This window comes from Lutra lutra, chromosome 6, assembly GCF_902655055.1.
Source record: "Lutra lutra chromosome 6, mLutLut1.2, whole genome shotgun sequence".
NCBI lineage: Eukaryota > Metazoa > Chordata > Mammalia > Carnivora > Mustelidae > Lutra > Lutra lutra.
This window is the reverse complement of record NC_062283.1, coordinates 27,225,925-27,243,001: the sequence shown is the minus strand read 5'-3', so window position 1 is coordinate 27,243,001 and position 17,077 is coordinate 27,225,925. Positions and strand designations below refer to the sequence as shown.

The 17,077-nt window shown below is 34.7% G+C and overlaps 1 protein-coding gene across 3 annotated transcripts in view; it reads right to left on the bottom strand.

Annotated features, from left to right (window-relative positions):
• The window catches only part of EXOC2 (exocyst complex component 2), a 269,449-nt gene that overhangs the window by 152,021 nt on the left and 100,351 nt on the right, over window positions 1-17,077 (bottom strand). For all 3 annotated transcript variants that reach the window (XM_047733700.1, XM_047733697.1, XM_047733699.1), the window contains 4 exons: window positions 8,754-8,899; window positions 8,544-8,625; window positions 7,656-7,758; window positions 2,237-2,355 (listed from right to left, as the gene is read on the bottom strand). In XM_047733700.1, the coding sequence (XP_047589656.1) occupies window positions 2,237-2,355; window positions 7,656-7,758; window positions 8,544-8,625; window positions 8,754-8,899 (450 nt within the window). The remainder of the gene's footprint in view (window positions 1-2,236; window positions 2,356-7,655; window positions 7,759-8,543; window positions 8,626-8,753; window positions 8,900-17,077) is intronic.

Sequence of the window (17,077 nt, the reverse complement as noted above, 5' to 3'; positions counted from 1 at the left end):
GCATTAATAAAGAGATATTTGGATTTTCCTGAATATCAAGACTAGGAAAAAACAAAATCACAGCTGGAAAGTACTCAAAACCAAGCCAAGTAATTCAAGACAAAACTATGCTATAAATAAATAATAGTAACCTCTCCGTTGTACTCCCTTCTGTTCCAGGACTGTTCTTATGTTATCTCACGTATTCCTCCTGGAAACTTTGTCTTGTATCTCTATTTCCTATTTTATATACTCTATTTGACATCTCATGGCACTGAAACTCTACTTACCAAGGTCACCAACAATAGCCTCTGTGCTAAATCTAAAGGACATCTATTCATCTTATTCTTCATCTTAAAACACTTGCTGATCACTCTTCTCCTCTGTGGTTTTGTGACATTATAACCCCTGTTTTCCCCTTAGCCCAGCAGACCAATACTTCTTTGTCTCTTGTAGGCTTCCCTTCTCTTAGGCCTGTAAATATCATTCCCCAGGATTCTGTCCTAAATTTTCTCCTTTTTTCATCTTCTTGGGTGAATGCATCAACTCCCAGGGACCATCAACACACAAATCACATCCAAATCTCCTGCTCTTTAAATCCAAAGTACCTATAGGGTATCTTCCCTTGCATGCCAGACAATGCCTAATCAATCTGTCCAAACAAAAGGAAAAAAATGTTTTTCTCTGCTAGCCTCCCTAACTCAATGGTACCATCATCATAACTAGTTGCTGAGGTCAGGTATCTGGAAGTCCCCTCTTCCCCTTGATCCCCTCTTCCTTCTTTAATCACCAAGTACTATCAACTCCAATTTCTGAATAGATTCAAGAGCTTTCTCCACCTCTACCACCTCATGGGAGGTGATATGTCTGAATCACCATAGCAGCCTCTTAACCAGCTGTACTGTTCCAGTCTTGCTCCCCCTCAACCATTACTACAAGGAAGCCAGAGTTGTCTCTTAAAATAAGTCTCAATGAGTCTTTCCTCGGCTTCATATCCTTAATGGTCACCCCAATGTCCTCTGGATCAAGTCCAAAGCCCTTGAAAGGGCTAACAAAGTCCACACAAGACCTGACACCACCTAACTCTAGCCTCCCGCTCTTGCCATTTTGTGCACTAAACTCCAGCCACAGAGAATTCAGTGGCTATCTCTTGCTTGAGGTCTTGTGCACGTTCTATTTTCTCTTCCTGGAATGGTCTTTACCTCTTTCCTTTTCCCCTCCTCTATTTCAACTGGCCAATATAGATATTTTTCAGATCTTGGAATGTCACTTCTGTGACCTCAAAACTCTGAATTGGATGCTGTTCCTAAGTGCTCCAAGGCAGGAGGAACTTCTCAGGCTTAGAAAGTAACACTGTATTCTACTAGTCTGTTCTACTTTTCTTGTCTATCTCCTCCCCACATCCCCCCACCCCCGGCTATTTTATAAGTACTGAGTGAGCCAGGCCCATCTGCCAGACTAACCACTGAATCCTTAGCATCCAATAGTGGCCAACACACAGCACAGCAGACATTGAATACATTCAGTATCTGTGGGATGATAGAATTTTACAAAAAGAAGTTGATAAAACTGCATGTGAATGCAGCTGTGACTTCTTACTTTAAACTTATTTCACAGCCTTTGCAAAGGTTGTTTCTTTTTTCAGACTAAAATCATCCCAGCAGGCTACTTCTCATTCTTCTAGCTCTTAGTGAACAAGGAGGCTTCTCTGAGACACCTTCCCAAATGGACCATCTAAAGCATGCTCCTCAGTTTTACTCCCTCAGAATATTGTGATTTTTCTTTGTATCGCTTGTCAACAACTTTGTATTCGGTGAGTTAAGTGTTTAATACCGTGAGTGCAGGGACCGTGTCTGTTTTATTCACCACTGTCCTTCTGTACTTGGCACAATGCCTGGCACATGGCAGAGCTCAACATATATTTGATGAATAGTGAATAGACTACTCACATTTATTAAAGACTAATATTTCTACAACATCATGTTATTTCCCATAGAAGTTTAACTATTCCTTAAATCAAACCTTTGTCAATACTGGCTGTCAACCATAAAAATAGGGATATCAAGAGAGTTTTCATCCCTCCCTGTTATTCACTCAGGTATAACACTAACCAGGGGCAAAAACAAAAACAAAACAAAAAACAAGTACAGATATCAAGAAAATTAATTAAACATTCCCTTAATCATTAAGCATTTCCGAAATGTATTAAATTGATAATAAGGAATGGCATAATGCACTAGAAGAGAAGCAGCCTTGCCTTTCAAATCTTGTACATATCCCTCTTTGCAGCTGTGCATGAGCTGAAGGATCCACCTGTGTTGGGCACCAATACATTGCCAAGCAGGGTCACCTGGTGCATGAAGGTCAGACAGGTACCTGAAAAAGCAAGGCCAAGTTTGACCAAGTAGGCTTCTGTAGAGCCATGAATAAAGGACAAAAGAAAAGCTAGTATACTATTAAATCATTACTTTTTTTCTAAGAAAATCTAAAATATTATCAATTAGTAAAGCACTTGTCAACATTAGTCTTCAATACTTAATTCTAAATGAATTAATATTCAAATTTCTTTTTATGCAATTAACAATAAAACTGTATTTTTTAAAAATAAGAACTTTATACAACGACAACCAAAAAGACAGAGACAACTTGCAATGATCCTAAATCCTTGGTGAGAACTTATCTTGAAATCTACATTCAGTTCAGAGTGTTTCCATACTTAGTTCTCAGTTATTACAGAAAATACAAGTGGAAGCCAGTAGAGGACACCTAGTGAATATTTTTTTAATTTCAGTTGTTTTTTCATTGCTTTCTGATCTGAAAAATGGCCCCTAGATGGCAGTGTGACATTATTTCCTATGTAATCTAACAGGCTATTTTATTACATAAAGAGAGATGGTGACAATAAGCACTTATCTCTAACATCTGAACTCTATTTTCCTGTCTAAGAAAATATTTCTCTAGAAAATAATATAGATGAGCATTTTTCTCTAGAAAATATATTGCTCTAGAAAATATAGTATAGATGGGCAGTTTTTTTAATAGTTCTTGAAATACTCAAAGTCATCTCTGTATATAAAATATCCAAACCCGGACTGAAAATTAAAATATATTTCAGTTGAAAAATTTCTGACACATATTATTCAAGATTTGACCCTTGGCCATCACAAAATATATAAACATATAGTAGTCCCCTTACCCATATGGAATATAATCCAAGATCCTCGGGGGATGCGTTAAACTACAGATAGTACTAAACCCTACATATACTGCTTTTTCCTATACATACATACCTATGATAAAGTTTAATTTATAATTAGGCACATAAGAGATTAACAACAACTAACAAAAAACAGAACAATTACAACATATAATGTATCAGAGTAAAAGTTATGTGTGGTCTTCTCCCTCAAAATATCTTACTATACTGTACTTATCCCTTCTTCTTGGGATGATGTGAGATGATAAAATGCCTATATGATGAGACAAAGTGAGGAGAATGATGGAGGCACTGAGTTGCAGCACTAAGCTACTTGTGACCTTCTGACTGTACTTCAGAAGGAGGATCATCTGCTTCCAGACCTCAGTGCACTAGACTAACTGAAACCATGCAAATGAACCCAGATATGGAGGGACTACTGCAATAAATTAAATTCAATTAAATCAACTCCAAAAGCTTAATTTACTGTCTTGAAATTGTTCTTAAACCATAAGCTGTCTGTTGTCTTGTGGTTAAAGATTTTTGTTCAATGATAAAATTTTAATTAATGGCTGCGACCTCTAGCCAAACTCTAACCACTGAGGGATACACTAGATGCTTCTCTCCCACGTTCCTCCAGTACTAGGTATTTCCTTACTTACAGACATCTCAATTAGCAATTAATTAGAGGAGAAACATTTTGTAATAAGTTAGCAATAAATAAACTGCTGAGACATGGGACATCACATTTAGGAACTATACGCCTTGACCTTTACAAGCTAATGCAGACAGCCTCGGCTCTGAGCAGAGCTGGGCATTTGATCAACCAGCAAACAGGCCCCTTAAACGGGGGGGTTCACACTGTACAAAGATACCTCAAAGTCAGCCAAAGAGCTGGCCCTTCTACCCCTCCCTGACTCTCTATTTACAGGCTGCAAATAGATTGTATCTGTGTTGAGAAAGGGACAAATCAATTAACAGCACCCCAAGAATAAAACTACAGTCTAACAAAATACATTTAGCTTGGCATAAATATTGCAAACATAGATTCTTCCTCTCACACAGGGCTTTTTTCATCTGGAATATAACTATGATAAATAGTACATGGTGTCATTTCTTTGCAAAAAACACATGATTTTATTCTTTCTTGCTGGGGATAATTGATCTTAGCATTCTCCTTAGATAAGTTTATTTTGCCTCCAAATACTTCTACAATACTCTCTCCTAACACTTTCACTCATATAACATCCTCAGATTTAGTGTTAGTAGTAAACTACAGGAATACTCTTAGGAAAGCTGCTTCCTTTTAATTTTTAAACTACTGAATAGGAATACAAATGGTCCATTACAAGAGAAATAATTAAATTCTTTTAATAATTTTAAAAATCACACATTTCTTTAGCATGGTGACTAGGTGACTTGCAAAATTTAAAATAATCCCTTATATAATCTTATTAATGAGTATTACATTAAAAGAATTTCATAAAGAAAGATAAATGTGTTCTCTTGGAAATTCTACAGTGTTGCAATTCAAAAGTACAACTTATGGGTAGGCTTCTCCTTGGTTAAATGACTTAATCCAATAAATTTCTTCTTCTCTTTTAGTATGTAGTTTAACAAAGGACAACTGACCCTTTAACAACATGAGTTTGAACTGTGCAGGTCCACTTATATGTAGATTTTTTTACAGTACTCTATTGTAAATGTATTTTCTCTCCTCTATGATTCTCTTAAAAACATTTTCTTTTCTCTGGCTTATTTTAAGAATAGCAGATATATATATAATAGGTATATATTATATATATATATACACACACACATATGTGTGTATATATGTATGTATTATGTAACACATACAACATACAAAATGTGTTAATCAGCTATTTACATTATTGATAAGGCTTCTAGTCAGCATTAGGCTATTAGTAGTTAAGTTTCAGGGGAATCAAGTTACACATGGATTTTTGACTGCCCCAAACCCCACACTGTTCAACAGTCAACTGCAATTTCATTTCAAAGATTTTTGTTTAAAATATGGTACATGTTACTATTTCTTCTAAAACTGCATTATCAAAGAAATTTGACAGCTTTTTTTTAGAGGGGAAATGTAAAGAATGCTAATTATAGTTATGATGAACACATGCTCAATATTTTAAAATTTAAGCATTATACTTTTTAGCCATATTCTGACATGATTTTTAACAATTACCAGGGACAGGATTACACTCATATGGAAAGAAGCATATGACATAACTTCACCTCTCAGGAAAGCTATAATAAGGAGAGTAAAAATAATCCAAAATGTTTAGTTAGACAAGACAGTCAACCAAAGTGAAACAATACAGTAGTAATTTGATTTCCAATCACACCATGCATAACTTCAATTATGGAAGAGAACCAATAAAGATACACTTTGCTGATGATAAAGCGGTCTCCATCCTACTTGAGGCTCATAATACCTATTGCCAGATTCCAAAGTCCAACAGATATTTGGCCTTGTTGTGATGTTGTTTTTCTTATTAATAACTAAAAATTAATTAAAAAGAATAATAAAATTATTTGCTCAATGTCTTCTCAAAGCATCAAAAATAGAATAATGATTACAAAATAAGTAAACTACTTGATATTCTTGTTGACATGCTTGTTCTCTTCCCTTTAAAATGACAGGAAAAAAACACTTAAATAGGCCATTCAAAAAATCTTTTTTAACATCTTCACTAATCATAAGAACTATATATTAGTTATCTATATAAATGGTAATTCACTAAATAAAGAAATCATACGTTAAATAAGGATTAACATACCACTATTGGCAAATTTAATAGCATAAATATAAACAGGTAAATAAATACAAAGCACAATTAAGTCACATAGTGGAACACAGACAATAATATACTAATCAGCTGTGTATCCCTGGACAAGAGAGGATTAACCTCCCTGAAACTCTATTTCTTTATATGTTTAAAAAAAAAAAAAAAGAAAGAAAAGAAAAGAAAAAGCAGATGGATAACTAACATGTAGTTTATTTCTAGCTTTAAATTTCCACGATTCTACAAGCCAGAAAAAATCCCACAAATACATTCTTTCCTATGGAGACGGCTTAAAGAAAAGCGAAGATAGGCTTTGAAAACACAAACATGAGTGAGTCCTACTCCTAGCTATATGCACTGAGCAAAAATGAAGTCTGAGGCTCAGTCTCCTCACCTATATTATAAGTATCAGACATATGCCCCTGCAAGGCAGCTGTGAGGATTAGAAATGGTGTACACAGAGCATCTAACGTGATGTCCAAATGTACTACAGACTCCTGGTAGTGGCAGCAATCAATGTTAGTTCTCTCTACTCCCCTTTTAAAGCTTCCTGTCCCTTTCCTCTTCAGTAACACAAATGTTATGACAATGACAAGGGCTCATGCTGCTACTCTTCTCCTAAGTCACCAAGACCACAGGTCTGAGAGTGTGGACCATTGTCTCCTTCCCCATGGCAAACTTAGCAGCTTTCAGGCTAGACCTTCTTTTCATACATGGAAATTATTTTCAATGGTCATATGGTGATGACAGCTAAATGCAAAAATATATACGGTCATTTTATTATTTTTATAAGTATTGAATATTCAATAAACTTCACTAATTAGAGAGAGCATTAAGTTTGGAAAATAATAGCTTATTCTGAGAATAAAGGCCACATTCAAAATATGCCACCAGAAAATAATGTTAATATTTTTATTTTTAAATCACAGATATAAAAAGCCTCTAGCTTTGTCTCCAATCCTGGTATAAACATGATATATATACAATTTACTGACTACTTATATGCCAGGTGCTATATTTAATACTTAAATGTATTCTTGATTATGTTTGCAACTACCCCAAGATACAGATAGCCATCATGTCATTTCACAGATGAAGAAACTGAAAAGAGAATGCAAGTGAACAACTAGCTTACTCATTTACATTATGCTATACTGCTTCCTTCTAAGACCTTCTCATCATACCATGGTATCCATCACTTTTTATATTATTGCAATTTTTTAAATTTATTTTTTATTTTTTATTTTTAATACTAAAACCTTTCAAAATTTCTACACCACTGAGCCATGGCCCACTTCTGTGGCATAAAGAATTTCCTACCCAGAATGACAGTGCTGTACTCTAAACCATACAGGGAGCCCCTGCCTTGTGGTCTATGGGTACCCACAGAGTACAACACCTACACTATCCTACTGGCTTAGGTAAGCCATTATTGAGCAGGAGGAAGAAATTACCAGACAATGAGCAGAATTTTCTTGCCTTGAGAACTCCTAAATTTAATATACAAAAGAACTTTGGTGTCCCATAGCAGATACTTGTAAATTTCTATTTGTCTTCGCTCTCACCATTTCATCAATTTCCTAACTTCCCCTAAATTAGTTTTAAGAGTTAGATGATGTATCTAGTATTACACAGATACATGTGATTTATCAAAATTCTTGAGGATTTACCTTATGTAACGTTTTTGGTCATGTAAAGTCGATGGTGTCTCAAGCAATTTAGCCAGAAGTAATTCTCTTAAAGCTTCAATCCGTGTTTCTACTTCAGCATAATCTATTTTAAAAAGGAAAGAACATATAAGGTTTAAAGGATGGAAACTTATAATCAAATTATGGGAAGCAGAAGAGTGATTGCCTTGGGGGACAAGGGTTGACTAAGAAGAGGCACAAGGGAACTGTCTGGAGTGACAAAAACATTCTGTCCATGGTGTGGATTACGTGGGTATGTGTATTTGTCAAACTCACCGTCCTGTAATATGTAAGGTCTGTGCATTTCACTGTATGTAAATCTATCACAATAAAGAAATGAAATTAAGTTTTCTGAATCCTTATGGATTTCATTTAAGAATTTATTAAAGCCCTATGATATTTCTCTTTGTTGATAAGGCATTACCACATGACATTTTAGGCTTTTCTTATTTTCTATAACTCCTGCATTCGAGATAATTTCAACAGTTGTTCAGTTCACTTTAAAATAAGATTAAAATTCATTAACAATGGCTTTTCTGAAGAGGGATTAAAACATAAGTTTCCATCTCTATAAAATATCCATAATTGATTCTTTCCAGTAAAAAAGATTTTTTTAATATTATCACAGTTAACAAAAGGCAAAGAATGTCCAAGACTAACCTATCCTAAACCTATCCTATAGTCACGGTTTTTCATTTTCTCTAAATTTAGGTAAGAAAAGCCATGTTATTTTTGAAGTAATGTTTCACATTTTTAAAAGAGCACCATATAAACAAAAATTAAAATGACATAACTTTCTTTGCAGAATACATTCTACATTCTTCCTGTAAAAAGAAATTAGGAGATCTAAAAGTAATAAACAAATCTTACATTTTTTGAAAACTTGCACCTCCGTTTTCCCAAAGAGTGACTTGGCCTTTTCATAGTCATTAATAACCACATCATAATCACCCTTTAAAATAAAGAAACATTTTGGAGACTGTCAGTAAAGTATCATGCATACATTTGATTAAGATTTTTTTTAAAAAGTAACTCTTTAAAATTTATGACATCATAACTATGGGTAAATATGTACTCTACCTTCTGAATATTCCTTTCAATATTTAAAGGAAGGTTGAAGAGAAACTTAAATCGCTGAAGTACATTGAGTGCATTTCTAGTGGAATCTGCCTTGTCCTTTCGACCTAATACTTCTTGAAATAATGTGTCCGCAGTATTACTTGCTCCTATTTTAAAAAGACCAAAAAAAGCTTAAATAAAACAAAATGATAGGCTGCTATTGTAGCTTTACATTAAAACTCAAAGACTTTTTTATAAGTTAGCTGTTTTGGAGCTCTTTTACGGTTTTCTAAAATACACTTCTACTTTGCCAACTAAGTCTTTTCATATGTTAAAAATAGTATCCAATTAAAAATAATCATATTTACCAGGCCCAAATAAAACTGCTAATGTGAACCTACATTTATTTTGGCTACTCTTCTTAAATTGTATAGCAATTATTTAGATTATTTCATTAGTTCAGATAATAGGTTAAAACACACACATATATACATAGGTACACACAACCACATGAATTAAATTCTCCGGATTTAATACCTACACTATATGGTAATAAAACAAGAAAAACAATGATTTTTCAGGAAAGTTGTTCAAAAGAAGTATTTCAGAACTAATTCTATTTCTTGGTAAAATTATCTGTTTATGCAACATGCACAAATAATTACATAAGCAACTTAAATGACAAATTTTAACATATCACCAATGAATACTTCTTATATCAGCTAATTCAATTTATACACACTAGATATTATATATATATATAACATAATATTATATATATAATATATATAATATAACATAATATTATATATATATATGTATATATATATATACATTTTTTAACCTAAAAAACTTCAAACTATACAAATCACTATAATGAAAGAATTGCTTTATCTAAAGCAAAATTTACTGGCTACAAAGTTTAACTTTTTCAACTTGTCAAATATTTTTAATTAGCCACAAGAAAAGAGGGGGAAAAGAAAAACTGTTTTTGGCTGTTTGATCGCTGCTCATAAAAAGTTTCTACATTATCTGGTCTACTGACTATACTTTAAGCAAAGATGAAAAAATTACCTCAGTCTCACTGGGTGGCTTGCATGCCATATTCTCTAGTCTCCACTGTGGGTGGCCTGATCATGTTAAAAGTTGTCTTTGTAACATAATTGTTTTATCTAAATAATGTTTAAATTGTTGAAATCTTAAAGGCCTAATAGAAAAACTTTGTCAAGATAGCTGTTTTCACCACATGCTTTCAAAAGCAGAATACTAAGTTTCTATAAGATGAGAAAAAATATATTCCCTACTTCCCACCAAACCACATAATGGTGGCTAAATGTAATATTTGAAATCTGATTAGGGTTAAAACATTTTTCTTCACAGAAAATTACGTGTTTCTTTATCAGTTAAAAATATAAATTTTTTGCCTTTGAGGCTTCATAAGTGAAAAGATACGTAAATGTCACTAAATATTTTTAAACAGTTGATTACTTATATGTGGGCTGTGGATGTTAAATTCCCGAGCATTTTTTTTTTTTTTTTTTGCACAATGAAAGAATTTGGGAGCACTTTTTTTTTTTGCATAATGAAAGAATTTGGGACAAAAGTATAAATATTCAAAAGTAGACTTTGCTCACTGTATTTTAAAGGTAAGAAAGAAATACCAACTAATAATTTTAACTCCTCTAGAAAGTATGAAAACAAGTATGCGTAGAAAATTCACTTATCATTAAATAAACTTAAAAAAAAATTTATAGAGAAGGCGCCTGGGTGGCTCAGTGGGTTAAAGCCTCTGCCTTCAGCTCAGGTCATGATATTGGGGTCCTGGGATCGAGCCCCGCATCCGGCTCTCTGCTCAGCAAGGAGCCTGCTTCCCACCTGCCTCTCTGCCTACTTGTGATCTCTCTCTCTCTGTCAAATAAATAAATAAAATAACATAAAAATTTTTATAGAGAAAAATTTATAGGCAGAAATAAATACAGAAATGTATATATGGAGAATTTTAACATATGCATATAGAGAAATACGCTATGAAATCATAATTTTAATTTATAAATAATGTCTATCCATAAATTGTTATTGTGTTATGAATTACACCACATTCACAGTAAAATTTTGGGAGTTTATAGCTCTTTGATAACTGCATGATTATATCAATAATAAAATAAATGAAAGCAGTGAAACTAAGCAGATAAAAATCACCAACAGCTCATAAAATGCATTTTATGTCTTTATTCTGTAGGGCTATTAAGAAAAACAAAACCACTAAACTCAGTGGTGGTGTTCACATACGAAGAGACATTACAGATAAACCATCAGTCAGACATTGGCCATGTCTCTCAAGAACAATTTCCCCCACATACCAATCTATCCACATCTTTACTTCACCTTCTCACATTGAGAACATCCAATTTTAGGGCCACTGGCAGGAGTTTGAACAACCAGTGTGTACTCGCAGAACAACACTGAAAAACATGACTTAGATCTTACAGGTTGCAGAACCAGTCCTGCCTTGGGCAACTCTAGACCTGAAAGTTGGTCATTTCTCCTCACGAGGGGTGTCACAACACCCCCAGCTCATAGGACTGTGACTATCTCAGTTACAGATGCACAGCAAGCACCAAGAGCAAGGTTGCTATAAAGACACTGGGTTGCTGCTGTCATAGTCAGGTCAACAAGAGCTATAAAATTTTTCTCAGTGTAAGAAGATCATGATAAACCTTTAGGGTATTATGCTAAGTGAAATAAGTCAGAGACAGACAAATACTACATGGTATCATGCAATCATGAAATCTAAAAAAACCCCAAAAAACAAAAAAACCTCAAGTCATAGAAACAGGGAGGAATGGTGGTTACCAGGGGCTAGAGGGTTGGGGGATACAGAGATGTTGATCAAAGGCTACAAACTTCCAGTAAGAAGATAAATACATTCTGAGGATCTAGTGCATAGTGTTGTGAATATAGTTAACAACATACATCATATACTTGAAAACTGCTCAGAGTAAATCTCAAATGTCCCCACCACAAAAAAACAGAATTATGTGATGTGACGAAGGTGTTAGCTAATGCTAAGGTAAGCTTATGCTTATGCTAAGGTTAGCTAATGCTAAGGTAATCGTATTCCAAGATAGAAGGGTAGCAAACCAACCTGATGTATACCTTACATTTGCACAATGCTACATGTCAATTATATCTCAATAAAGCTGAAAAAAAAAAAAAGACGGGAAGAGAAGACACAATCACACTGCATACTAACTAGTCAAACTCATATCTCCTTATTGATCTTATATCCTTAACAATGAAAAAAAATTAATTGTATCAGAAACTCCTATCATCTAGAAAAATTAGTTGTATAATTCTAAATTCTAATGATTATCTTCTAATTTCAAGTATGTTTATTTAAAGTAAGCATTATACTTTCTCTTATTTTAAAGTGACCCTATTGTTCCTTTTCAAGGAACTGACACCGAGACTGTAGATGACAGAAGTGATTTTTAACTTACACTCTCTGCTTGATGTGAGTTTGGCGACAAAGGTAAATGGAAGGAGTGCTCCCACAACACACACACATACCATAACACAATTTATTCCAGGAATAGGCAAATTGAATGAGATCAGGTACCTAATAAAAAGTACCTAACAATTTAAAATAACTTTAAAATATACACTTAAGTTCATAGCAAAACCAGGATTACAGAGACCTAATAACCTACCCTATGTGTCTCAGTTTCTCTCAACAGATTTCAGATAATGACCAGATATGCTGCCATCTATAACATAATGATTTTACATAAATAATATCATAACCAAAAGTTCATTCTTGTTTAGAGAGCCATACTTGACAATGAAATTCTATAGCACTACCCAAAGTACAGAGAACTAGAATCTTGGGAATGAGAAAAAAATTCCATACTGCTCCCAAGAGCCAACTATTCCCATTTCCTCAAATTCTATTCAGTAATCTCAAGTTGATAGCTTGAAATCAATCATGATGGGAAAATTTATACATTGGGAATGCTAATATTAAGGTTAGTTTTCTTTTTCTTTTCTTTTCTGGAATGCCAATTGTTAAGCATTTACCAGCACACCACCAAGTCAATTCCTTTTTTACAAACTTGGTTCAATATTCCTTAGCGGTTTAAGAACTTGTCTTTCTTCTCCTAATTTTATTCATACAATTTGGGTCAAATCATTCAATCCTGTTAAATTCAAATACCATATATATATGTTGGTGACTCCAAAATCATATATATCTTATGATGTCAGTTAGCTTAAGACTAATCTTGAGAGAAGACACACGCATGCATAAACACACAATACACACATACACACACACAGAGGAATACTACTCAGCCATAAAAAGAATGAAATCTGGCCATTTGCAGTAGGATGGACTTTGAAGGTATTATGCTAAATCAAAGAAGTCAAACAGAGAAAGATAAATACCATATGACTTCACTTACATGTAGAATCTAAAAAACAAAACAGAACAAAACAAAACCCAGACTCATCAACACAGAAAATGGACTGGTAGTTGCCAGAGGGGAGGAAAGCTGAGAGCAAAATGGGTCAAAGAGATCAAGAACTACAAACTTCCAGTTTTAAAATAAGTCATGGGGATGTAATAAATGGCATGAGTCAATAATAATGTATTTTCAAAAAAGACTAATCTTTACATATATTTTCCTCAACATATTTTTTTTTTAAGAATACTCACCACAAAGAAATTCCTTATTCTTAACCATCCCAAAGATAATTCAATCGCCTTGGCTGTTTTAAAGGGATCTCATGAGAGCATTCCTTGTGACATCCCAGCATCATCCTATGGGACCAACTCAGTTCCTAAGAGGAACCCTGAGGATTTCCCTTTGAGTGAACCCTGGCAGCAGAGCTAAGGAGGGCGATAATCTCGAGCATGTCAGCTTTAGGGGACTTGGAGCACAGGAATAGGATTGTGAATCTAGGCAGATAGCTTTAATATTAAGGTTTTAATGATCAACTCACAGACCCTCAGTTCACTTTTCTTTGGCAAGAACTGAGGAAGAGGAAGAAAAGAATGAAGATGCTGTAGAGGAAGAAAAACCATTTTAGCCTCTATGGATCCCTTATAACATAAAAAGTTTTGGGAAGCTTTGGTGGGTAGCATAAAGACATACTAGACATACATACTATATGGAATGCTTACTCTATGCCAGGTGCTATTCTTAAAACTTAGTAAGTCTCCTATGTTCTTAATTATTCCAAAAAGATGTATTATTTCCTAATCCACTTAAACTTGTTTATGACCCTAAAACAGTCACTATTCTTATCTCCATTTTATAGTGCAAGCAACTGAAAAAAAGATAGGTTATTCAATTTGCTCAGTGTGACACACACAATTAGAAGATAGTGAGAGCCAGAAAGATATTCATAGGTACAATCCTCAGGAATCTCAAAATTGAATCGAACTGAGTATTTACTTCTTTACTCTTCTCCTCAGGCCCCAAACCTGCTCCTTCTTGCTCTGCTTGAGGCCAGAAATCTGAAAGTCATCACTGACTACTTTTCTTCCTACTTGCCACTGCAAACTGGTAACCAAACACTGCCTTTCTCATCTCCTTAAATCTCTCATCTTGCCATTCGCTCTACCTTCATTACCTCTGTTTTGGTTAAAAGTCCTCAGCACTTCTATCTGATGCATCTTCTTGTCTCTAGTCTAGTTCTCTCCTAATCCATTCTCTATGCAGATGGCAGAATATATTTTTTTAATTCACATATATTATTTGTTTCAGGGGTACAGGCTTGTGATTCATCAGTCTTACACAATTCACAGCACTCACCAAAGCACACACCCTCCCCAATGTCCATCACCCAGTCACCCCATCCCTCCCACCACCTCCCCTCTAACAACCCTCAGTTTGTTTCCTTAAATTGAGTCTCTTATGGTTTGTCTCCCTCTCTGGTTTCATTTTGTTTCATTTTTCCCCTCCCTTCCCCTATGATCCTTTGTCTTATTTCTCAAATTCCTCATATCAATGAGATCATATGATAATTATCTTTCTCTGACTGACTTACTTCACTTAGGATAATACCCTCTAGTTCCATCCACATTGTAGCAAAGGGCAAGATTTTGGTTTTCTGATGGCTGCACAGTATTCCGTTGTATACCTATACCACACCCTAACCCTAACCCTATACCACAGCTTCTTTATCCATTCATCTGTTGATGGACGTCTAGGTTCTTTCCATAGATGGCAGAATATTCTTTAAAAAATTTGTAATGTCATTTCTTTATTTAAAATCCCTAAATGGATCACCAACAGTCCTCAAAATAAATACAAATTCTACTACACTAGAATTTGAAAGAAAGCTTATCCTGAGCAGACCCCCATCTACCTCGTAGTCCTACATCTCACACTTCCACATTACAATACTGGATCCTGGTCCCTCGACTGCAGGAGGTCTCCTCTCCTGAAGTCAGGGGCTTCCTCCTCATGTGGCTTTCCCTGTCTGGGACACCGGTATCCAGTTGGCTTGTCCACATGCTAACCTCCGCTTGCCTAGATACTTCCTCCTCACCTTTGAAGGCTCACATGACCCTGTCCTGAGAGTCTTTCACTCTACTTTTCAATGAGATACATCCTGTGTAGGCTCCAGATGCACCCCATGATTACCAGCGGCAGACAATTACCATACCATAATTTAATCACCTGCTTATCTGTGTTCTCCATTAGACTATAAGCTTTAGGAATAATGCAAAACTACTATCTTTATAACCTTGGGATGGAACTGACATGTGCTCAATAAAGGCTTAAGAGCAAGGACTAAAAATAACCCTTTGAATCAGCATCCAGTATTCCTTCTACTTAGAGAGGTGGTACAGTACAGTACAAGCCCCTTTCGGCACAGTGTTCAGAACCACATAAACGGCTATGCAAGGTAAAACCAAGCAAACAATCTTAATAAGTAATGGAAAAATTATGATTGTTCTGTGACTTATAAAAATTGTTGCACCATTAAAAACATGCTTACTGTTGGTCATAATGAATAAGAAAATGAAAAAAACAGTAAAACCAGTATTTACTTAGTAATCTATGATTTAAAATATTAGAAACACTGAAAATACAACTGTTCTATTTCTTTGTAAAAAAAAATTGCTTGCTTTTATTCATCATAACATTTATAATATGTATCAAGCATCTTTTCTATACTTTGATAAATTATCATTCTCCTTTCTAAACTTATCTTTTGTACTCTGAATGTCATTGATTGCCTCTGAGCACTCCTTTAAGCATCACTTTCCCTACGATGTCTTATTCTTTTCTTCATACCTTCCTCATTTCCACTGATAAATTCACATTTATCCAGTTCCTCTGGCTGCACAGCTTGAGTGTCCTGAACAGCAGCAGTGCCTACAGCTGCTGCTTCTGTAACTCCAGTCATGGTAGACTTGAATTTCACTTACACTGTTACCACTTTTTTTTTTTTAATGTACTTTCATCTTTGTGGGTCAATCCCCTCTTTTGATTATTCATTTGTATAAAAAGCTATATGAGTTTATGTCTGGGGGACAAGGAGTCCACACAACTATATGCTTTGCTGTCTGTGTGTGAATATGTGTATAGTGACCAGTCACAGAGACTCTGAAGGAAAAGAGGTTAAGTGCTCACTGATCATCTCTAACATCTCTTATTTATGGAGTGACCTATGGACTGAACTAGCAACCACTTTTGTACTTTATGCAATTTTGACAAATACACTGTGATAATTAAAATCTCAGTTGTGTTGCTAAGGGACAAGTGTATTTAACCAAACTGTGGTGATTGAAATTCATGCCTATCAAAACCATGCACAGCAAGCTCTGTTGGTAGTTCAAAGTACAGATTTGAAGCTAGGTTTCTAGATATAAATCCCAGCTCTGCCACTTACTACTTATATGACTTTAGATAACTCATATAATCTTCCTGGGCTTCAGTTTTTTCGTCAATAAAATGGAAATAACAGGGTTGCCTCGGCAGCTCAGTCGGTTAAGTGCCTACCTCTTGATTTCAGCTTGGGTCTTGATCTCAGGCTTGTGAATTAAGGACCCCATTAGGCTCCACATTGGGTATGAGTCTACTTAAAAAAAAATAGGTATGACAGCACAAGCCCCATAGAGAACTAAATACATAGAGAATGTCTGAAGCCATACCTGACCCTCAGTGAGCACTCCAGAAGTTTTAACTATTAACCACCACAGCTGCTACTATAAATACTTATTGTCTATACCTACACTATGTAATATGTCGTTACTAGCCACATATGGCTACTTCAATTTAAAGTTAAATTTATTAAAATTAAATAAAAATTTAAAAAATTTAAAAAATCAA